The following is a 23,691-nucleotide window of genomic DNA, read 5'->3' as shown; positions in this document are numbered from 1 at the left end:
GCTACCACAGCCAGACGACTGGAAACAGATGGACCTGATGATCTTTCAGCACCCATTAATCAAAATAAAGCCATTCACTTTCAAGCACATCTGTCACTTTTTCTCTGCTGATTAAATTGATACTGTGAGGTGGTGCTCATTAATTAATATGCCATAAATAATGGCAACTCAACATTGACACTGCAGGGGCCGATGACTCCTAAGCAAACAGTACATAACGTAATGAGAGCTGCCGGACCTTTTCCCTGATCCCTCTCTTGATCCCTCCAACATCCAGCATCGGTCTTTATTGCATTAATCCCCAATAATCTCTGGCATTCTGCCTCATTCGTGATGCAGCCACTCATAGCCTGACATCTTGCTCCCGGCCGGCACCTAACTGGACCGCTGGTTTAAACCCTGACAGTCACCTCTAAACATCGATAAACTTCCGACAATGTATTATTCCATGTGTATGGATTGAATGGGTTCATGCAAAGGATGTGATAATCCTTCTTAGAAGTGGCGGATCCCCAGACGGTATATCTGCCGGAGGGCCAGCTGCCGTCCACACAGTTGTCCTCTGATCTTTTCATGCTCAGATTAAATTGTTTTATAATATTTAAAAACTCTTTTTTTTATTACTGGGTTGCATAATGCAGTAAAATTCAACATCTTTTTTCTATTAAGCCTCTTCCCTCCGTCTGACATCTTTTGGATAGATATAGTTCATGTCTGTATGTATAATATGCTTCTGTAATAATATGCTTCTATATAATTAAAATAAGTGTTTTAAGATTAAAATTAATGTATTATACATGTATTAGCTATTATAACCAATGACAGACATACGTATATACCTAAAGGGCCCTTGCTGCAATATGTCAGTGTGTCCGCCATATTGGATGTGGCAGAGCAGCCCTGTCAACTAATGTAAATTAACTGAACTTTAAAAAACAAATGTTTTGTTGTTTGAAAGATGGTTAGAATGCATAGTTTTATGTGGCGGGGGCTTGTAATATTTAAAAAATATATAGTATACAATTAATATAGAATTAAGTCAGCAAATACAAATACATAAGAAACGGAAATTTGATTTAAAAGTACTTATACAGATATTTAACTGGAAGTATTTACACAATGCGTCATCTGATTTGCAAAAAATTTAATTAATCACGCAGTGAAAGAAAATTAGCTTAAAGCTATATATTGCGTGGGGCGTCCCATACAATATACACTTTAAGTCTTAATTGTCCAATATCCCGTTTATTTACATCAACAAGTGCTATATCTCCAACATACACATTACACATACCTTTCTTTGTTTTTGGAACTTCAAAAATGAAATGAAAAATATCTGGTCTATTGGCTGAGTAATTTGCCGAGGGCATGTTTTCAATGCACTTTTTCTGGATTCAGCACCCTAAAATGGCGGCGAAAACCCGCCCGGGGCATAAAACGGAAGCGGATGCCGTGTCGGCATAACTTCCTCGGTCTTGATGCGGATGTGACCAATCACAAGCGGCTCTGCCGTTACGTCACCGGAAATAGGAAAAGACAGTCCCATAACTTCTCATGTAAGTGTGCGCGCGCCATTTCAGCCCAGTAACGTGTTTTTTTTGTTCTTATGAGCGTTGTACTACTAGTACTACTATAAACGGTACATTAAAGAGTATATTTCAACACCGTTCGTTCATCTTGTAGCTGAAGTTAGCCACAGATGCTGTTATTTGCTCACAATTATCACTGTGTGCCTGCCGGTGTATTGCAGATGTGGTTTAAAATAGTGCAACTAATGGTTAGCACTGTTAGGTCCTGTGTCCGTTTGCAAAGATTTCAATTAATATTTGTAATTTTTGTTTTGTTGATTGGTCTTAATGATATGTTAACATAACAATCGCAGCACTCATTAGGAACATCCAGTGAGTCAAGTTGAATTATATTGTCCTTAATCAGAAGATATTGCCTCACTGGTCCATCTTACTTCCTGGTTTATGAAGGATTACTTTTTTGGAACAATTCCACTGATTACATAAGTGAAAACAATCAATACCAAAATGTTATAGCTATAGGAAGTGAATTAAAAACTGGAGAATTTATTTGCGGTGTGAATTTTACAGGTCTCACCTGGTATTGACTGGATACAAGAACCTTCAAAAGATATTGACATCAGACAGCTACAGACGGGTTCCCACCAGGTTTTTCTGTGCCCTCCTTCAAATGTCACACAACAACAACCATCAAAACCCCGCCCCTGGCCTCATGGGTCTAAATGAAGTCGTGCAGGTGTTGGAGGATCTCGCTCCCCTCTCACTGGCCGAGTCATGGGACAATGTGGGACTGCTGGTGGAGCCAAGCAAGCCGCGGCCTGTGAAAACCATCCTACTCACCAATGACCTCACCGATAACGTCATGGAGGAAGCGGAGGCGGTCAGATGTGATCTCATTGTCTCGTACCATCCTCCGATCTTTCAACCAATCAAGCGTCTGGTCCAGAAGGACTGGAAGCAACGATTGGCTATCCGTGCCGTGGAGGCTGGGATGGCTGTCTTCTCCCCTCACACGTCATGGGACAGCGTTAGAGGAGGAGTTAACGACTGGCTGGTTGGCGGGCTCGGTGAGAAGACGCTCGGAACAGAAATTGTGTCACCGTATCTGCATATTTAATGCATTCTGAAAAGGTGTCCTCCATGTGGTTCTCAGGTCGTGGTCAGGTGTCGGTGTTGAGTCAGGCCTACAACAACACAAAGCACACTCACATAGTGGAGTTCCAAAGCAGGACTGAACATTTAGATTCTCTTTTGGGGGAACTGAAGGCTTTGGATCCTGTGACAACAGTACAGGACACACACAGGTTAATACAGCAGTAGGAAAACTTAAATTAATCACTTAATCACATTAACTCAGGCCTAAAAAAAATTGCAGAATGTCAGATTTTTGTTTTGTCTTTCCTACACAGAGCTGATGATGACTACACTCAAGTCAGGCTCAACTGCAGTGACTCAGTGCTGACCCCTGTTGTTGATAAAGTGATACAACACATCATTTCCTGCCATTCCCTCCGCATTCTGAAGTTAGAAAAGGTGAGCGACACATCATGTTTTTGTTTGGGGGTAATTTTCGAGTGGTTAGCGTGCAGACCTAACAGCTAGGAGACCAGGGTTCAATTCCACCCTCGGTCATCTCTGTGTGGAGTTTGCATGTTTTCTCCGGGTACTCCAGTTTCCTCCCACATTCCAAAAACATGCTAGGTTAATTGACGACTCCAAATTGTCCATAGGTATGAATGTGAGTGTGAATGGTTGTTTGTCTATATGTGCCTTGTGATTGGCTGGTGAAGCTGGTACCCTGCCTTTCACCCAAAGACAGCTGGGATAGGCTCCAGCATACTCGTAACCTTAGTGAGGATAAGCGACATAGAAAATGAATTTCAAAATGTAATAATTAGCAAAATTGTAACATTTCAGGATTTATGTTATAATGGTGTGTTCAAGATATGTAGGATATAAGACAATTGACACTTAAAACGCTTTGTTTTTCTGAAATATTTGGTTATTTAGGATATAATATATACAAGGCATAATTAGGATAGGCTGCACAGCGTTCGAGTGGTTAGCGCATAGACCTCACAGCTAGGAGACAAGGGTTCAATTCCACCCTCGGCCATCTCTGTGTGGAGTTTGCATGTTTTCTCCGGGTACTCCAGTTTCCTCCCACATTCCAAAAACATGCTAGGTTAATTAGCGACTCCAAATTGTCCATAGGTATGAATGTGAGTGTGAATGGTTGTTTGTCTATATGTGCCCTGTGATTGGCTGGCTGGCCACCAGTCCAGGGTGTACCCCGCCTCTCGCCCGAAGACAGCTGGGATAGGCTCCAGCACCCCCTGTGACCATTGTGAGGAAAAGCGGTTGAAAATGAATGAATGAATGAATAAATATTATATATACTTGTTAAAATATTGTGTACATTTTCATCACTTTCTGTTCTGACATGACCCCCCTCTAGGTACCTTTGTTGAACCACGGCCAAGGGCGACTTGGTGTGTTAGACCAGCCGCTAACTGTAGCAACAGCTGTGCAGAAAATGAAGTCTCACATGGGTTTGACGCACCTCCGTTTGGCCCTTGGACAGGGTTGCACACAAGGTGAGTAAGCATGTAATCTGCACAGGTAAACAAAAAGGACAAATAAAAAAATTAAAAAAAAGTTTCACTCACTCTTTGCCTACTTCCAAGAATCCTTTGTGCGGACTGTTGCTGTGTGTGCTGGATCAGGAGCTTCGGTGCTGAAAGGTGTCCAAGCAGACCTCTATATCACAGGTGGGATGAACAAAATTACTGCAATGACTTCATAATTTTATTATTATTATTTTTTTAATCCCGATAAATGTTGTAATTATAGCTGTGGCTATCAAAATCGCAAACATGTTAATTGATATTGAAAGCAGGCACTAATTGGAGAAATGCAGTTATTTTCCAAAATTTCAAAACTCATGTATGCCAAGTCGCAGACCTCACAGCTAGGAGACCCGGGGTTCAATTCCACCCTCGGCCATCTCTGTGTGGAGTTTGCATGTTCTCCCCGTGCATGCGTGGGTTTTCTCCGGGTACTCCGGTTTCCTCCCACATTCCAAAAACATGTTAGGTTAATTGGCGACTCCAAATTGTCCATAGGTATGAATGTGAGTGTGAATGGTTGTTTGTCTATATGTGGCCTGTGATTGGCTGGCTGGCGACCAGTCCACGGTGTACCCCGCCTCTCGCCCGAAGACAGCTGGGATAGGCTCCAGCACCCCCGCGACCCTCGTGAGGAAAAAGCGGTAGAAAATGAATGAATGTATGCCAAGTACATTTTATAACTTTAATAAGGATTGGCCACTTATTAAGTGCAGTAATCCCTCATTTAGTACAGTAAATTGGTTCTATACCCAACCATGATAAGTGAATTTCCGTGAAGTAGCATAGCCAGAGCATAAAAAACCTGTTGACAACCATCAGTATTTAGCATTATTAGAGCTATCGTGAAATAATACTACAAAATAACACTTTTATACTTCTATCACCAATTATAGTAAACATAATTGTAGTCTTGTATTACAATTCCAATATTTGACAATGATAACATGATCGTAACAAGGTAATATCACAAGATAATATTCATTCATTCATTTTCTACCGCTTATCCTCACGAGGGTCGCGGGGGTGCTGGAGCCTATCCCAGCTGTCTTCGGGCGTAAGGCGGGGTACACCCTGGACTGGTGGCCAGCCAATCACAGGGCACATATAGACAAACAACCATTCACACTCACATTCATACCTATGGACAATTTGGAGTCGCCAATTAACCTAGCATGTTTTTGGAATGTGGGAGGAAACCGGAGTACCCGGAAAAAACCCACGCATGCACGGGGAGAACATGCAAACTCCACACAGAGATGCCCGAGGGTGGGATTGAACCCTGGTCTCCTAGACCACCGTGCCGCCCACAAGATAATATAATATACTATAAGCTCCGCCCCCTGCAGATTTTTATCATGGATACCTCTCTGGCATGACACCGGAGTTGAAAAATTAAGTTGATTACCACCATCGAAGTACCGTTCAATTTTGTTTGCATTGGTTTTACACTAAGAGCTAAGTAGCAACATTTTAGAGTACATGCAAAGGTCGTGATAAAGCGATAAATTGAATAAAAGCAATAATCTGAGAATTAACTTGTTATTTTAATATTGCATAGGGGAAATGTCCCACCATGATGTTCTGGATGCAGTTGCCAAGGGAACCAGTGTCATCCTTAGTGATCACAGCAACAGCGAGCGTGGCTATCTGGCGGTCTTCCGGGACAAACTGACCCAACGTCTTCCTGCCAATGTCACCGTGATGGTGTCCAAGGCTGACCGGGACCCTTTGGTGGTTGTTTGAAGTATTCATCCTGAATGCGTGTCGCTTTTATTTCTCATGTTTTTCCTCAAAATAAAAACATAACCTGATTTATCGTCTTGTTAGATGATACCACACAAAAATCAGAAGAGTCGTGCAATCAAAATGTGTTTATCTCATGCGTGCAGGGGATTTATTTGTGGAAGTTTTAATCCTGATAATCACTCACATCATGTTTGTCCCTATCGAGCCAGCACGAACGTTCCCTTAGTTGAGGAGCACGCAGAAGCAACAACCAAAAAAAAAAAAAAAAGTAATCCTCATCAAGGATCTTGCTCAAGGGAATTGGGTCAGAATTGGTGCATTATCTACACCAGGGGTCTCAAAACACGCGGCCGACACTAGTTTGAGGCCCCCGCCTTGATATGAAAGTTTAATGTTAGTGCGGCCCGCGCAAGTTTGATATGGATGCTGTATGGCAGGGGTGCTCACACTTTTTCAGCATGCGAGCTACTTTTAAAATGACCGAGTCAAAATGATCTACCCACTACAAAAATGCAAAACATCTATTTATTTTCAAATGTATTGATGATTATTTGTACGTACAATGTATGTTGATGTACCTTACATAACCAAATGAGCCAATATTGCAAAACACACATAATTAACTATTAAATTTTTTTGTAATTACCTGAGTTTACTTTGATGACTTGCACTGAATTGAACCAGCCAGGGATGCATAGTCCGGACAGTAGTTGCTGATAGCCAGCCTCAAGCACACTTCCAAATGTTTATCAGTCATGGATAATATCCGTATCACAATATCCGTATAATATTCCATATCCGTATGGAAGTGATGTGTTTTTTGCCTTTTTACTTGGTCCAGTTTTTGCCTTTTTACTTGGTCCAGCTCCTTCACTCATTTTAGTGACCATAAACTTTAGCGAGGGCTTAAAATCTCGCAATTCGCCGACTAGCTTAGCACTTTGCATCGTTGTTTACGCATGAGTGGTGACCTAAAGGTCAAAATTCAGTTGTCATCTGACTGGTTGTCCTGTATGTCAATCAAGTAACGGGGATGGATGATAGGCTGACATCGTAAGTTCTGCTGCACTTAGAGACGTTGTTTGATTTGATTGGTCGCCCGAAGGGCAACATTCAGTTGTCATCTGAATGGCTGCCCTGTATATCAATCATGTGACGGCATTGATGCTGGGATGATATTTTTTTAATGTCACGCCGCGATCGACCAGCGATCGACCAGTACCACCTCCGCGATCGACCGGTAGCTCGCGATCGACTTAATGAGCACCCCTGCTGTATGGTATCATGTACCCAGAAAAAATTATTATGTTTGATTAATGTTCATGTTAATGGTTAAATAACTGTTAATAGTTATCCTCCCTATCCGTGTGGAAGTGGTAAGTTTTTGGCTATTTAAGTTTAAAGGAAATAACTTCAAGGCTACCGTTTAGTTCGCTAGCTCTCTAGTTTGCGAGTTAGCATGTGTCTCAAGACCCTGCAGTTGCGCAATATGTTGTAAATAAAAATGTGACTATAGTCGTGTTTTGTCATGTCTACAGGGCTCTAATAATGCTTTGTTCATTTTAATCTGAAAAAAATAATTTGTCTACCCACCAACTATATGTGGTTTCTTAAGTTTTTATTATTTGCCGTTTTATTATTATTATATTTATTTATTTATTACTGATTGATTTTCTTGATTCTTGATTTATTTATTTTTCATCTTATTTTGTGTAGAAAAATAAAAAGTAAGATATTTGAGAACAGTGGAATGTTTTATCAGAGCTTTTCTTGTAGAAAAACGAAACCAAAGCAAAGTTTATTCATTTTTCTGTTTTTAATAAATGCATTTTTTTTTTTGGAAAACCTGATGCGGCCCAGTCTCGCCCAGACCCTAGCTCCTTCTATAGCGCTTGTCCTCAGCGGTCTTATGTCGAGAGGTGGGGTACAACCTGGACTGGTCTTTTAATTTTAATTCATTGTCATGATTTATTATTTATTATTACACTGGAACCAGGCAACGACATTTCGTTGGCAATTTCACTGCTGTGTTATTGTGCAATGACAATAAAGAAAGTCTATGATAATTTAGTATGACTGATACTGATGCAGAGAACCTTGTCTTTTTGGTTGTAATGACCTTTAGACCTCATTAAGCAAACAAGGATGCACTTCAAGCTACTTAGCACATGCATGCGAAGGAACAGGAGTGTGCTACTAAATGCTTAATGAACCGTCTTCCCTCCCCGTGCAAACAGCAGAGGTAAAAAAAACATACGACTCGCACTCCTCATTATTGGTTTGTTACACTGACACACCTGTCAGCTCGTAAAAGCATTAATAAGAGAAGCCCACACCCCCACTTGTTGCCCACCATCAAGGCTTTCTCTTGTCTGTGGCGTTCACACCTCCACTTCCCCTCGGGCGATTTATACATACACAAATGGAGAAGGAAAACAACAACTAGAACAACATTTACTCTCCTGTTACCCCGGTCCTGTTGTCACTATACTGAGCATGGAAGGGGTTAATATATAATAATCAATACTCAATGCTTACTTCATTAAACACAGCTGTCCAACACAACATTTATTCATTCATTTTCTACCGCTTTTTCCTCACGAGGGTCGCACATATAGACAAACAACCATTCACACTCACATTCATACCTATGGACAATTTGGAGTGGCCAATTAACCTAGCATGTTTTTGGAATGTGGGAGGAAACCGGAGTACCCGGAGAAAACCCACACATGCAAACTCCACACAGAGATGGCCGAGGGTGGAATTGAACCCTGGTCTCCTAGCTGTGAGGTCTGCACGCTAACCACTAGACCACCGCCAACACAACATGACTACATGATTACAGTACAACAAAGTACAACAACAATAATAAACACAGTGGTACATGAAGCTTTCAAACCTCTAAAGTCAACTTCTATTCGTTTGTGTTCTGTGTGGCCAAATTGCAGCAAGCGGCCCAGGTGGCTTCCTCAAAAGACTCCCTGCTGAGGAAGACTAAACACACTAAACTGCTGAGAGGAAGAGACATGTCATGAAGCCATCAGTGAGCAGCAGGGGGACCACCGGCTTGTAAACGTCTTTTTCCTTCCATTTTTACTCTGTCTAGTCACCACTAGACTGCAATACATGTAATTAATTAGCAAATGCAATTTGAACTTCGGTTCAAGGATAATCGTTTTAATATAGTGATGTCATCCGTGACTTTTTTAAAAATTAACTCTTGAGTAAACAACAAAAATCCACAAATAATACCAACTTTAAATCTTATGTCATATCATTAATATACAAGTTGAACACTTTTGGTCCCATTATTGACCCCTGGGGTACTCCACATGTAATATTTATATACACAATATGTAATAATATATGTATAATATGTAATAATAACGGGCTGCATGGTGAACAAGTGGTTAGCGCGCAGGCCTCACACCTAGGAGACACAAGTTCAATTCCACCCTCGGCCATCTCTGTGTGGAGTTTGCATGTTCTCCCCGTGCATGCGTGGGTTTTCTCCGGGTACTCCGGTTTCCTCCCACATTCCAAAAACATGCTAGGTTAATTGGCGACTGCAAATTGTCCATAGGTATGAATGTGAGTGTGAATGGTTGTTTGTCTATATGTGCCCTGTGATTGGCTGGCCACCAGTCCAGGGTGTACCCCGCCTCTCGCCCGAAGACAGCTGGGATAGGCTCCAGCACCCCCGCGACCTTCGTGAGGATAAGCGGTAGAAAATGAATTAATTAATTAATGTAACATTTACAGGGCTTCTTGGCTGTACGGTGATCGAGTGGTTAGCACGCAGGCCTCACAGCTAGGAGACACAAGTTCAACTCCACCCTCGGTCATCTCGGTGTGGAGTTTGCATGTTCTCCCCGTGCATGCGTGGGTTTTCTCCGGATACTCCGGGTGTACCCCGCCTCTCGCCCAAAGACAGCTGGGATAGGCTCCAGCATCCCCTGCAACCCTCGTGAGGAAAAGCGGTAGAAAATGAATGAATATTTTAATTGCTTTTTATTTTGGCCTCAATTTTATTTTGTTAGGAAATGTACCAGTCTGCAGTGATAAATTACTGATATACGTCAGCGGTTCTACGATCTCGTTAATAACCCTTTTTATTGTTTCCATTACAATCAGTTGATGATTTATTTTATAATTATTGACAATGTCAATGATGTCCTTTTGTAATGGTAGTGGTTTTATTTCATTTGAACATGCATCAGATTACAATTGAATGCATCCCATAATCAGTTCACAGTTCCACATGTCCAAAAGGAGTAGGAAGAAGCAAAGCTTATTAAATCCTACCCCTCCATCTGGTACTTTTACAATCAGTAACTGTTACATTTGTTCACTTCCTGCTTTCCGAATATATAAGGTTTTTTTTGTCACGTACCGAAGTACGAGGTGATATGAGCATCCAATGACATGATGGGTACCATAGTAAGTGTCAGTATAGTGATATATATATGGTACTTTTACAATCAATAACTGTTACATTTGTTCACTTCCTGCTTTCCCAATAGAATTTAATTTAAAAAAATAACTAAATTTTTAATTTTTTTAAATTTTATTTTATTTTTGTCACATACCAAAGTACGAGGTGATATGAGCATCCAATGACATAATGGGTACCATAGTAAGTGTCAATATAGTGATATATATATAGCACATCATGACTGGTTCAAGACTCTTCATCCTTGTATTTAGCAAACATCAACTGCTTGTATTGTTTCTTGAATTGGCTCATCGTTGTGCATTGTTTGAGGGTCTTACTCAATCCATTCCATAGTTTGATTCCACATACTGAAATGCTATGGCTTTTTAACGTAGTCCTAGCATATAAGTGTTTTTTAATCACATCAGTGATGAACATGGAATTAGGAGCCCTAATAGATAGATAGATGGATGGATAGATGAAGGTGTTGAGGAAGTTGGTGTGAAAATGTGGCCATTTGTCGTCCATGTGTTAGCAGCCACACACCTATTTAACAGAGCCCATCAGCGGTGAGGGCATTTGGGTCCAAGGAAGAAGAAGAAGAATCACCACAAGGAAAAGCCGCGGTGGGGAGATTCCCCAGCTGAATAAGACAGAGGCCCACAATGCTTGGTGTGGACATGCACCCCAGTTTGAATCTGGGACCCCAGAGGCTTGCAGACTGCTATTATAGAGGTGAGAGGGCCCCTTTAAACCTTTATGGTCATAGACAACCGTAATGTATCCTAATGGGCATCCTGCAATTGTTACAACTGTAACACATCCCCAGTGTTTCTCTGCTCCTCCCAAAGATCGAGAGCCGTTGTTCCCTGTGTCGTGTGACGCAACGGCATCCAAAGCCTTGTCCTCGAGACTTGTGGCTCCACCGACGGTCCACAGCGAGCCTGCGCAAAAAGACGACGTGAAAATGGAGCTGGAGAACTCTTCCCTATGGAAGCAGTTCAGCTCAGTGGGAACGGAGATGATCATCACCAAAAAGGGCAGGTAAGTGGAGACTTAAAACCTCAGTTGACCCTTGACCTTCTCGTACTCACTCCTTTCCTTTCCCTCTCCGACAAGACGGATGTTTCCAGGTATGAAGTTGAAGCTTTCCGGCCTGAACCCATCCCTACGCTACATCCTTCTCCTGGACATTACCCCACTGGACAACTCCCGCTACCGCTTCCAAGGAGGAGGATGGCAGGCGGTGGGCGGGGCTGAGGCCAGGCTTCCCGACCGAGTGTTCATCCACCCGGATTCCCCCGCCACCGGCGCTCACTGGCAGAGCCGCACCATCTCCTTCCACTATGCCAAGCTCACCAACAACACACTGGACTCACAGGGACATGTATGCATCGCCAAGGGGGTGGCGGCAAAAAAACACGTCCACGGTACACTAACCTCTTTCTTTTTCTTTTTTTATTCCGCAGATTATCCTCCACTCCCTGCATCGTTACCAGCCCAGAGTGCACGTGATTGAGGCCAGGGATATGTTAAGGTGGGGTGGAGGACAGCACTCCTTTATCTTCCCTGAGACACAGTTCATCACAGTCACCGCCTACCAGAACAACAAGGTACTGCAATTTGGAAATATCTTCTTATGTAATTGTACTAATAGATGACTTTAATGTTTTTAGATTACAGAGCTGAAAATCAACTCCAACCCCTTTGCCAAAGGCTTCCGGGAAGAAGGGATGAATAGCAAAAAGTAATTACTGATAAAGACAACCATGCAGTTCGGTTCAGTCTGCAGTATTGTCATGTTTATTTCCCTCTACAGACAAAGAGACGCAAGACAGAAGCGCAAGCTAGCTGTCCTGTCAGAAACAATGGATGAAGGTCAGTGGCTGAATGATACATTCATTCATTCTTTTTCTAATGCTTTTCCTCACAAGGGTTGCGGGGGTGCTGGAGCCTATCCCAGCTGTCTTCTGGCAAGAGGCGGGGTACACCCTGGACTGGTGGCCAGCCAATCACAGGGCACATATAGACAAACAACCATTCACACTCACATTCATACCTATGGACAATTTGGAGTCGCTAATTAACCTAGCATGTTTTTGGAATGTGGGAGGAAACCGGAGTACCCGGAGAAAACCCACGCATGCACGGGGAGAACATGCAAACTCCACACAGAGATGACCGAGGGTGGACTTGAACCCTGGTCTCCTAGCTGTGAGGTCTGCGCGCTAACCTTTCGAACGTTGTGCAGCCTATCCTAACTATGCATTATATATATATATATATTATATCCTAAATAACCAAATATTTCGGAAAAACTAAAGGTTTTAAGTGTCAATTGTTTTATATCCTACATATCTTGAACACACCATTATAACATAAATCCTGAAATGTTACAATTTTGCTAATTATTACATTTTGAAATTCATTCATTCAAGGGTGGGATTGAACCCTGGTCTCACTCCACCGCCGTGCAGCCACCTGAATGATACATTTTGGAGAAAAAAAAATAAAAGTGCTCCTAAAAGTGCCCGTCTGTCTCCCTCAGTGAACTGCGACCCATGTGACTCCACTCAGCTCTTAGCCCATCCTGACACCACCCCGACTGTCCCTGCCGCTCCAAACAACACCAGTCCTAACATTACCGGAGAAAACCTTCAGACCCTGAACATGGCTTCCCTGGCCACTCTGCCTGCGGAACCGTCATGTGGGTTTACACCAGAGGAGGCCCCCTTCCAGGACAACCTTGTACCGGAGCAGGGTCTGGACCTCGGCCAGGTCTTCATGGTGTCCCAGATGCCTGATATCAATCTCTCTATGAGTGGTGGGATGCAGGACGCAACAGGAAGTGAGGTTACAAACGGTATCATTGAAAGGTAAGTGTGCGGGAATAATTGGAATTGAATTAGCACACATTAGCACATATTTGGTACTCAAATAGAAGGGTGGCAAGACATGACACTAATCTACAATCTATGTCTCCCCCCCACAGTTCAAGATCCTTAGGTGAGGCGGCGTTCACTTCCTCCTTTGCAACAGCTCAGACCAGCTCTTCTTCCTTCGCTCCTCTCCCTCAGTCCTCCACCTTCCCCGCTTCCTCAAACGAGCCTCCGACCGCTATCCCGAATATAGACTATCCCTCCATCCTCTCCTCCGCCTCATCGTCCCCCACCCTGTCCATTGTGTCCTCCACATCGCCCTCTCTGCAGCAGACCGCCTTCACCTTTCCGACTCCTCCACAGTCCACCACCTCCTCGCCGCAGCCACTCCTCTCCTGCGCCACCTCTTCTTCTTCTCCCTCGTATCACACAATCCCTGCAGCCAACCCGGACATGATGAGCCCACACACCCCAACCCAGCACACCTCTTTTCCTCCGTTACCGTGTCAATCCCAAGACCAAATTCCCTTGCTCCTGCAACAAGATGACAGCCTTCCCAACAATGACAACAATTCCCCCACAGAGCAAACTACAGAGGCATTCATTTATCCCAATGCTGATCCCACTCAGGTAAATGCTCTACCCGTCCCCACTCAAAACCAAGCCCCCACACAGCCCACCCTCGGCGCGTCCTTTGCTTTTCCGCCACACATGCAGAACCTGTCATTCCCAAACATGACCTCCAGCCAAGCCCTTCACCTCTCCAGCCTGACCCACCAAGCACAGGCCAGTTTCCCCGCCCCTTCCTCATTCACTCACCCTCCTTCCTCCCTGCCTTTCCAACCTTCCTCTTGCTTCTCCTCCACGCCGTCTCTGCCCCCAGCGGCTCACCCCCAAAACCTTGCCAACCCGGCCCCCTTGTACACCTCCATGGAGTTCCCCTACCGCTCCGACATGATGCTGCATCACCCCTCCATTCTCCCTCAGCGGGAGCCGCCCCTTCCTTCCTGCCGACCGCCCTCCACCGCAGCCCCAACTATGTATTCACCATTTTCCTCCTATCCTCTTCGGCTGTGCCAGGACCCTCACCCGTCTCTCTCCATCCCCCTCAGGCATCTGTATAGACATCAGCATGGCCACGCCCATCCTCAGGGGTCCTTCCTGGACATGAGCACAAGAGCTGTGTTCTAAAATTCATTCATTCATTCATAAAAAAAGGACACTGATTCTAAAAAAATGTTTTGTATTGATAGCGCTTTTAGGGTAATTACCTACGAGTAGCATTGATGTAGTTCATTTGTTCACAGAGATTTGTAAATAAAGCTTTGTTTAAATATCAATTCTAGTGTATGCAATCAAAAAATAAACTTAAAAGCAGGTGTGATTTATTCATTCATTTTCTACCGCTTATCCTCACAAGGATCGCGGGAGTGCTGGAGCCTATCCCAGCTGTCTTCGGGCGAGAGGCGGGGTACACCCTGGACTGGTGGCCAGCCAATCACAGGGCATATATACGTAGACAAACAACCATTCACACTCACATTCATACCTATGGACAATTTGGAGTCGCCAATTAACCTAGCATGTTTTTGGAATGTGGGCGGAAACCGGAGTACCCGGGGAAAACCCACGCATGCACGAGGAGAACATGCAAACTCCACACATAGATGGCCGAGGGTGGAATTGAACCCTTGTCTCCTAGCTGTGAGACCTCCACGCGAACCAATTTTTTGCCGTGCTAAACTTAGACATTCATTCATTTTCTACCGCTTATTTTCACAAGGATCGCGGGGGTGCTGGAGCCTATCCCAGCTGTCTTTGGGCGAGGGGCGGGGTACACCCTGGACTGGTGGCCAGCCAATCACAGGGCACATATAGACAAACAACCATTCACACTCACATTCATACCTATGGACAATTTGGAGTCGCCAATTAACCTAGCATGTTTTTGGAATGTGGGAGGAAACCGGAGTACCCGGAGAAAACCCACGCATGCACGAGTTTGCAACATGCAAACTCCACACCGAGATGGCTGAGGGTGGAATTGAACTTGTGTCTCCTAGCTGTGAGGCCTGCGCGCTAACCACTTGTTCACCATGCAGCTCGTTATTATTACATATTATACATATATTATTACATATTGTGTATATAAATATTACATGTGGAGTACCCCAGGGGTCAATACTGGGACCAAAAGTGTTTAACTTGTATATTAATGACATGACATAAGATTTAAAGTTGGTATTATTTGTGGATTTTTGTTGTTTACTCAAGAGTTAATTTTTAAAAAAGTCCCGGATGACATCACTATATTAAAAAGATTTTCCTAAAAGAGTACCCGGAGAAAACCCACACATGCACGGGGAGAACATGCAAACTCCACACAGAGATGGCCGAGGGTGGAATTGAACCCTGGTCTCCTAGCTGTGAGGTCTATGCGCTAACCGCTCGAACGCCGTGCAGCCTATCCTAATTATGCCTTATATGTATTATAACCTAAATACCCTAATATTTCGGAAAAACAAAACGTTTTAAGTGTCAATTGTCTTATATCCTACATGTCTTGAACACACCATTAAACATAAATCCTGAAATGTAACAATTTTGCTAATTATTACATTTTGAAATTCATTCATTCATTTATTTTCTATGCCGCTTATCCTCACTAAAGTTACGGTTATGCTGGAGCCTATCCCAACTGTCTTTGGGTGAGAGGCGGTGTACCAGCCTCACCAGCCAATCACAGGGCACATATAGACAAACAACCATTCACACTCACATTCATACCTATGGACAATTTGGAGTCGCCAATTAACCTAGTTTTTGGAATGTGGGAGGAAACCGTTCCTCACTGGGGTGGGGTTCTGATTGGCAGGCCGCTAAGAGGAAAAGTACCCGAAGAAAACCCACGCATGCAACGGGAGAACATGCAAACTCCACACAGACATTGCCCAGGGTGGATGACACAATTGCATAAATAAAACTTCTAGATAAATAAAACTTAATAGAACAAAGATCCGCTAAAATTGAATTTTATTTTGTTTAACTTCTGATTTAAAAGCCACATAAAGTCTACTTTAATGACTTAAGTGAACTAAAAATATGTTTATTTTTACTGCAATGTTACATAGCCGGTTTGGCAAATATTTGTTATCATTCAGTAGGTCATCTCAGAGATAAATGATGAGGCTGGTGCAAGGAGGTCGGTTAATCATTTCCCCTCTGCAGACAGATTGGCTTGCCCTTAGACATTTGAAGTGGCGCCTTCTCAATATGTAACAACATCTTCAACATGAGAAGTTGACAGTTAACTTAATTCCCTGGAGAAAATATGTGTGCCTCAAAAGTTCAATCAGCACCAATCGACCAATTCAATATTAACAACACAGTATTAACAGCAATTCTATCCATGTGTGGAATATTTTTTATCAGTAGACAAATGGTCTGGTATGGCATTAAGGAACATCACATGACATGATGATTAAAATCCATCCCACTGCAGCGGGAGGGTTGGCCGATTTTTTTCACATTAAAAAAAAGCCTGTAAGTTGAAAGCATGCAGCAGAATAAGAGAATAAAATGACCAAATTCACTTACATATCTGTTAGTCTGTGATGGTGTAATGGTATAGCTGCTACCTATTTCTTCATACGGCCAAGAGTTGGAAAATGAAATTCTTCTTAGGTGACCCTGACTGTGCATGATGCAAATGATAGACTGTGCATGATGCAAATGACAACTGTTGGAGTTAAAATGTGAAAAGTATTCCAATGAATGTGATCAAGGGTTGATTCGCTGACATTGAGGTAACACTTGAGGGTTGATGCTAAGGGTCAACTTGATGTTTGCTCCAATTTCCCCTAAAGTCACTCATTAACAAGTGGGTGTTTTCTGTTTCCAACCTCAGCGGAACATTGATCTATTGACACGAAGGTGAGGTCAGGTAAGGTGTCGGGAACAAGTCTTGGCTGGATGAGTGCTTAATGAATGAAAGGATAACAAGTACAAATACCTGTTATCTAACCAAACATGACAGGACCAGTTTTACAGCTTGTATTCCATTACATGTATGCTCTGCTCATGCACAGGAAAACAACGCCGACACCTGTACTACGGTCGTGAACGCCACACAGGGAAGATGATGTTCACTTGCCTGCGCACCTCACGCCAATACATCCTCTCTGTGAGGCTTATGAGCACAGTCTCCCATAAGATGGTGGCTACAGACAAGTCGACTGACCTCCTGGCCTCGTCTTTGGCCTTTGAGGATCCCAAAGCTTTCCAGGTCAAGAGTATGGGCGAGTTGCTTCGCGCTCTGGGCATATTCCGCTTCTGCTCCTTCCCCGTGTTGGTAAACAACTGCGACAAGGTGAGCCTGATCATCTGCACAACAAAGGAGTCTATTGTTTCACATGTTTCAGTTCTGCTTTATGAATGTAAATACACAAATGAAAACAAAAGCATATCATTGTTAAATGCAATTATTTGTGTGGCAAATATCCATATCTAGTCATCACAAAGAGATGACATGATTAAATACTAACATTTGCTTCTTACTATTCCTTTTGGCTTGTTGACGTCTGAGGTTTCTTGGTGTAATTTGATGTGTGAATCACCATGAAAGAGTTTCACATTTACAAGGCTTAAAGTAAAAAAAATCCTGAGCCTGCCCCTCCCAATAAATAATAAATAAATAATTTACATATAGAAAATCACAAACACAATCGGTCTGAACCAAAAACTACTAAATATCATTGTAAACATTGTTATGTTCATACATGAGTGTGTGGTTTGTGAGGGGTTACTGTTCCTTTAAGGCTTGGCAGTCAAGTTTACCGGTTAACGTAAAGTGTGTTGGTGGACGTAAACAGTTACGTTAAGCATCCGACACGTTGTAGTTATTGTCTAGTGCACAGACACCCCCCCCCCCCCACACACACACACTTAACCCCCCACTAACTTAAACGGTACCAAATACCACCCAGAAGTGCCAATTCTACACAAGTTCCCAAGCCTTACTTACTTAACTGTTTAAAGCCAATGTGAACGTTACACTGTCAACAGCCTTAACGTTAGCGAGCTAATGCTAACACAGGCAACAGGTGAACGCCGAACCGCAGAAATAAATAGCAACTAAATGCAGCCCAACAGAATAATCTCCTAATCTCCCGGTCAAACTCCTCTATTACTGATAACAGCATATTAAACCCAGTTGAATTGAAAGGTAGTATGTTTACAAAGCAAAATACGGATCCAACTAAGTTCAGCGTCCTCCTCCTCCGCCGCCGCCGCGGCCAATTATGAGGGGCGGGCAGACTGCTCTGTCTCCACCCCCGACTGCTGAACACCAGTCGCTCATTGGCTGATCCGGGCACGCGCTCCGGTCTCACGAGCAAAAGCAGCTTTCTGATGTTTTAATTGTTCCCGAATACAAACATTGAAAAGTTTTTGTTCGAATTAATTATTAGTAAAAAAAAAGTAATTATTCGTGTGTGTGTGTGTGTGTGTGTGTATATATATATATATATATATATACACCAATGTGCCAATGTGTGTATATATATATATATATATATATATATATATATATTTATATATTTATATAATATTAATGTATTTATTTACCACATTTATGTAAACACATTAACAGCTGACAATCAGTGACCCAGGAATTATTGACATGCAACACATTGACCAGCAGTTTGTGAAGCATTTACCTGACCTACCTGAGTGGAAAAAGCAGCTGTAGCTCTGGATAGACATTTTAGTGTGCGGCCTGGGTCTTTGGTGTTTGGCGTTAGCTTCCCCTGGCGAAAAAGAAAAATGACTAAATATAAATAGAGTTTTGTAAAAGAACAGGTAAATGCCATCATGCCACATACTCACATAACAACAAGGCTATCAGGTCAGTGTTTACATCATGTGATGTCTCTTTGCAGCTGATGTCAGTGGCCCGCAGCATTCTGGGTAGGCGCCTGTTCTCGTCACTGCTCAGGCCCACGGTCTACGCTCAGTTTGTGGCTGGGGTGAATGAGAAGGAGATCTCCGAGTCCATGGAGAAGATGAACCTGCTGGGACTGAGGCCCATGCTGGCCGTCCCCATCGAGGAGGATCTGGGGGAGAGCACCGGGTCAGGATTGTGTTTCATGTTTAAATCAAACCAAAGCAAACCTTCCATAGTAGTTACAATGCTGTGTGTGCATGTGTCACCTGCAGGGAGACGCGATATAATGACAACATGGAGGCCATGTTAGAATGTGTGCGCATGTCGCACAGCAATGCCTGGAGCAAAGATCCAATGATGCAGTTGAAGATCACGGCGCTGCTCAGCCCTGAACTTTGTGTAAGAAGACGTTGTGTGAGGCGCAGATCATGATCTACCGGTAGCTCTCCAAAGGGTTTATTCATTTATTATCAACTCCTATACACCAAAAATTAGAAAGTGGGGTTCGGCAGTAGTCTGGAAGTCCTCCGGAGTCTTTATGAGTGCAACCAATTACAGCGGATTGGGTTTCCCCAGAGGCGGGCTGTGCGTGAAATAAATTAAAATAGTTTGGGAAATCCAAGGAAATACAGCTGGAATAGGTGCAGATTCTGGAAGATCTAGAAAGCTTTCTGTGTGGGTTATTGTGTGGTGTAGGTGCTCTATAGAAGTCCACAACTCAATACAAAGGGCCAAAAATGAGCATATGGTTAAGAGCAATATAAGGGTTTATTCATTTATTATCAACACCAAAATTAGAAAGTGGGGTTCGGCAGTAGTCTGGAAGTCCTCCGGAGTCTTTGTGAGTGCAACCAATTACAGCGGAGTGGGTTTGCCCAGAGGCGGGCTGTGGGTGAAATAAATTAAAATAGTTTTGGAAATCCAAGGAAATACAGCTGGAATAGGTGCAGATTCTGGAAGATCTAGAAAGCTTTCTGTGTGGGTTATTGTGTGGTGTAGGTGCTCTATAGAAGTCCACAACTCAATACAAAGGGCCGAAAATGAGCATATGGTTAAGAGTGATATAAAAATACTTTGGTAACATGTACACAAAGCAAAAGAAATTGAGGTGGTATTTGCAATACTCTTGACTATTTTCATTAAATTTAAGTACTGAAAATAAATTGGAAATAAAGGTTACAAATTTGCAACTAAAGAAGTCGATATTGTGTGTCCATGTAGGTCAAACTCACCACCGTCATCTCCAAACAACCCTACGACCTGGACCTCCTGGTCCGAGCCATGAATGGAGAGGTGCGTCCACATTACACCCTGTTTCCATTGTCCACCAACACCTGACCTTTGACCTCTTGGCCACCTTTCAGACTGTCAACTTCCCCGGTTTGGAGGAGAGCGAGGCAGCGCACTTGCTCTGCAGCCTGCGGCGCCTCAACCGCATAGCCGAGGTGAGACATTGAACACACCACCTTCAATAAAACAACAACAAATAAAATGGCTGACATACTAGAGATACTATAAACTGTGTGTTGCTCAGGCTAGTGTCAACAAAGTACGCATCCTAGTTGATGCGGAATACACCTTCATGAACCCCGCCATGTCCCTTGTTACCATGGCGATGATGAAAAAGTTCAACAAAGATAGCGCCTGGATTTGGAATACATACCAGTGTTACCTGAAGGTACCTTCCATGCTGTCATACAGTGTAAACACACTATACACTCAAAATGCTAAAAAAAAGTTTTTTCTTTTTTTTTTTAATTAACTAAAAATGCTTACTCTCAGGAAACACGGACTCTTCTTCTGGAAGCTCTAGCTCAGTCCAAGGATGAAGGTTTCTGTTTAGGAGTGAAGCTAGTGAGAGGAGCCTACATGGACAAAGAACGGAAGCTCGCAGTGAAGGAAGGTCGCCCGGATCCCGTCCAAGACAGCTGGGAGGACACAAATGACAAGTTGGGACATTAATTATCCTTTTAACCAACGTGTATGAAGTAATAGAGCTTTTTAAAAAAACATTTATAATTGTATTTACTTTACATTGTGGTCGTATTACACCAAATAATAGAAATTAACTTTTTGGCAAAACAGCACCACCTGTCGAATATAATGCGCATTGCGCCCGTGTGTCGAAAAAAAATACAGTTGAAATCACCTACCGGAATCGGTTAGCAAGGTGTTTTGAGTCTAATGAGTTATGTCTAGACTTTCAGCCTAAAATTGGTTATGAAAGTATAATAATTATGAATAATTTGAGCAGTACTACAACCGGAGCGGATACTTTGATATCAAACTGTTTCGCCAGCGTTCCCCGATTAAATTCTTGACAAGCGATATTGATTTTCAGCCCAGGGAACACGCTAGATTAGCTTAGTGTTCTTATATTGCGGTTTTAAAACGTTTCCACAAAAAACGTTCAACACTGCCACTTAGTGGTCACCACGAGGTACAGCATTTTACAGCAGAAAATCATATACATATAAAATCAACACAGCTAATGTTACTAACGGCCATCTGTTATAGTTAAAAAAATTAAATGACAGTATATATGCTTATAAGCTATATTCAGTATTGTCCCCTTCCAAAACCTGGATAAAATATCATAGATTTTTAACTATTAAGATGCCAGATTGATTTTCCAGGAGAAAGATGTTAAATACGTGACCTTATATCTACTTGTGTAGTTATAATGGCTTGCTGGAGGTGATGCTGAAGGCCATTGTCCAGGACCCCGGACGCTACAGGATTATTGTGGCCACGCATAATGAAGAGTCAGTGAGGCGTGCAGCCAAAGGGTGAGGTGAAGGCCACATAAGAATCAGAGTTACACAACACCGGTTTATGTATTCTATTGTTTTATTACACTCAGGGTTAAAGAACTGGGCATAGACAAAAATGGCGGCTCGGTGTGCTTTGGTCAGCTTTTAGGGATGTGTGATCACGTCTCCCTCACTCTCGGTGAGCTACATGAACATATCTAATAAGATTCCTTGTTGTCATGGAAACCAATCGCTGCTTCTCTTCCCTTTCAGCTAAGGAGGGTTACGCCGTGTACAAGTCGGTGCCGTACGGGTCAGTGGAAGACACGCTCCCCTACTTGGTGCGTCGGGCTCAGGAGAACCGTACCGTGTTGCAGGGAATCCGAAAGGAAAGGGATCTTTTGAGGCGGGAGTTCCTGAGGAGACTCGGATGGTCAAGTTGACAGCACACTAGTCCAGGGGTGTCCAAACCTTTTTCACTAAGGGCCACATATTGATGGTCTTTGGAGAGGCCGTAAGCGTGAATTGGCAGCCATGTTTTTGTCGGGGCTACCTACGGCAGCTGTGGATACAGGATGTAGATTATGGAGTGAATAAATAATAGAATATTTTGAAAGGGTACCTTGAAATGCTATATGAATCCAGTACATTGTTATTCCCATATTTTGACTTTATTCTCCAAAATTGACATCTTTCTTTTACTCAATTACGATTTAATTTTTTTTGTCTCATAATTTTGACTTGCTTCACATATAATTCTATTCTCGTAATGACTTTTTACACAACCAAATTTTCCTAAATTTACTAAATTCATGGTGTTCAATTTTCATATTAACACTTGTTTGTTTGTTTTTTAAGTGTTACTAATTTTTCCTCAGTTCTTGTAAAATTATGACTTCTATGTCAGATTACAACATTCATTCATTCATTCATTTTCTACTGCTTTTCCTCACGAGGGTCTCGGGGGTGCTGGAGCCTATCCCAGCTGTCTTCAGGCGAGAGGCCGGGTACACCCTGGACTGGTGGCCAGCCAGCCAATCACAGAGCACATATAGACAAACAACCATTCACACTCACATTCATACCTATGGACAATTTGGAGTCGCCAATTAACCTAGCATGTTTTTGGAATGTGGGAGGAAACCGGAGTACCCGGAGAAAACCCCCGCATGCACGGGGAGAACATGCAAAGTCCACACAGAGATGGCCGAGGGTGGAATTGAACCCTGGTCTCCTAGCTGTGAGGTCTGTGTGCTAACCACTCGACCGCCCTACACTTTTGTCTCATAATTTTGACTTGCTTCACATATACTTCTATTCCCGTAATGACTTTTTCCACAACCTAAGTTACAACTTCATTCATGGTTTTCAAATTTCATATTAACACTTGTTTTTTTTTTTTTTAGTAATTGTTACTAATTTTTCCTCATATTCCGTTCTCGTAAAATTATGTCTTCCATGTTAGATTACAACTTTTTTCCTCTTAATATTTTGACTTTATTTTTGTAAAATGACTTTTCAGATTTGTGCCAAATAGTGCCACAAATGGTCCCCACGCTGCATTGGACACCCCTGTGTTAGACATTGAATATTATCGTAATTAATTAATTTAGTTTGGTATATGGCAAAATGTAGCAAAGGGTATATACTGGATGTGGAAGAAACTTATTATGCACTTTAACTGTATATTTTTTTGCTGTAGCCAATAAAATATGTGTATCATTTTTCAAAATGCAGTAGACTCCTCCTTTGTAGTCAATGTAATCCAATGA

General features: G+C 42.7%; 3 protein-coding genes and 2 long non-coding RNA genes across 9 annotated transcripts; 3 read left to right on the top strand and 2 right to left on the bottom strand.

The window, feature by feature from the left end:
* Positions 1-1,000: 1,000 nt before the first annotated feature.
* LOC131109584 (uncharacterized) lies at positions 1,001-18,554 on the bottom strand. Of its 4 annotated transcripts, none has more exons than XR_009120759.1 (6): positions 18,460-18,554; positions 17,463-17,605; positions 14,271-14,383; positions 4,199-4,289; positions 3,992-4,104; positions 1,001-2,713 (listed from the first exon to the last, which is right to left on the bottom strand). It is a non-coding gene; the product is annotated as an uncharacterized LOC131109584 (long non-coding RNA). The 4 variants fall into 4 exon arrangements; XR_009120760.1 differs by having other exon boundaries at positions 14,312-14,383; XR_009120758.1 differs by lacking the exon at positions 14,271-14,383 and having other exon boundaries at positions 1,001-3,865.
* nif3l1 (NIF3 NGG1 interacting factor 3-like 1 (S. cerevisiae)) lies at positions 1,474-5,970 on the top strand. Of its 2 annotated transcripts, none has more exons than XM_058061741.1 (7): positions 1,474-1,556; positions 2,100-2,596; positions 2,683-2,833; positions 2,939-3,062; positions 3,988-4,126; positions 4,217-4,300; positions 5,718-5,970. In XM_058061741.1, coding segments are annotated over exons 1-7 (1,182 nt in total). In that variant the 5' UTR covers positions 1,474-1,554; the 3' UTR covers positions 5,903-5,970. The 2 variants fall into 2 exon arrangements, with proteins under 2 accessions (XP_057917724.1, XP_057917725.1); XM_058061742.1 differs by lacking the exon at positions 1,474-1,556 and adding an exon at positions 1,570-1,639.
* On the top strand, positions 11,009-14,715 carry tbx6 (T-box transcription factor 6). Its single transcript, XM_058061744.1, has 8 exons — positions 11,009-11,078; positions 11,195-11,387; positions 11,463-11,730; positions 11,813-11,956; positions 12,020-12,090; positions 12,163-12,221; positions 12,892-13,219; positions 13,336-14,715. The coding sequence occupies exons 1-8, from the start codon at positions 11,009-11,011 to the stop codon at positions 14,411-14,413; spliced, it is 2,211 nt and encodes a 736-aa protein (XP_057917727.1). The 3' UTR covers positions 14,414-14,715.
* Positions 17,159-23,651, top strand: prodh2 (proline dehydrogenase 2). The gene is made up of 10 exons (XM_058061740.1): positions 17,159-17,591; positions 19,162-19,352; positions 19,439-19,565; positions 20,388-20,459; positions 20,531-20,611; positions 20,701-20,844; positions 20,949-21,115; positions 21,845-21,955; positions 22,030-22,118; positions 22,193-23,651. Exons 1-10 carry the CDS (start codon positions 17,292-17,294, stop codon positions 22,360-22,362), a joined length of 1,452 nt encoding a protein of 483 aa, XP_057917723.1. The 5' UTR covers positions 17,159-17,291; the 3' UTR covers positions 22,363-23,651.
* On the bottom strand, positions 19,903-21,557 carry LOC131109583 (uncharacterized). The gene is made up of 4 exons (XR_009120756.1): positions 21,320-21,557; positions 20,943-21,094; positions 20,399-20,632; positions 19,903-20,052 (listed from the first exon to the last, which is right to left on the bottom strand). It is a non-coding gene; the product is annotated as an uncharacterized LOC131109583 (long non-coding RNA).
* Positions 23,652-23,691: the final 40 nt, after the last annotated feature.

Source organism: Doryrhamphus excisus, chromosome 22, assembly GCF_030265055.1.
Source record: "Doryrhamphus excisus isolate RoL2022-K1 chromosome 22, RoL_Dexc_1.0, whole genome shotgun sequence".
Lineage (NCBI taxonomy): Eukaryota > Metazoa > Chordata > Actinopteri > Syngnathiformes > Syngnathidae > Doryrhamphus > Doryrhamphus excisus.
This window is presented reverse-complemented; position numbering and strand designations above follow the sequence as displayed.

What these genes read in the sequence shown, in the direction of transcription:
- nif3l1 (XM_058061741.1), top strand. An exon ending in GCATTCTGAAGTTAGAAAAG is followed by an intron (nt 3,063 to 3,987) that starts GTGAGCGACACA and finishes ACCCCCCTCTAG; the next exon opens with GTACCTTTGTTGAACCACGG. An exon ending in AGCAGACCTCTATATCACAG is followed by an intron (nt 4,301 to 5,717) that starts GTGGGATGAACA and finishes AATATTGCATAG; the next exon opens with GGGAAATGTCCCACCATGAT.
- prodh2 (XM_058061740.1), top strand. Translation starts at nt 17,292, where the DNA reads ATGCTCTGCTCATGCACAGGAAAACAACGCCGACACCTGTACTACGGT. An exon ending in GATCTGGGGGAGAGCACCGG is followed by an intron (nt 19,353 to 19,438) that starts GTCAGGATTGTG and finishes TGTCACCTGCAG; the next exon opens with GGAGACGCGATATAATGACA. An exon ending in TGCTCAGCCCTGAACTTTGT is followed by an intron (nt 19,566 to 20,387) that starts GTAAGAAGACGT and finishes GTGTCCATGTAG; the next exon opens with GTCAAACTCACCACCGTCAT.
- tbx6 (XM_058061744.1), top strand. Translation starts at nt 11,009, where the DNA reads ATGCTTGGTGTGGACATGCACCCCAGTTTGAATCTGGGACCCCAGAGG. An exon ending in CCGCCTACCAGAACAACAAG is followed by an intron (nt 11,957 to 12,019) that starts GTACTGCAATTT and finishes TAATGTTTTTAG; the next exon opens with ATTACAGAGCTGAAAATCAA. An exon ending in ACAAACGGTATCATTGAAAG is followed by an intron (nt 13,220 to 13,335) that starts GTAAGTGTGCGG and finishes TCCCCCCCACAG; the next exon opens with TTCAAGATCCTTAGGTGAGG.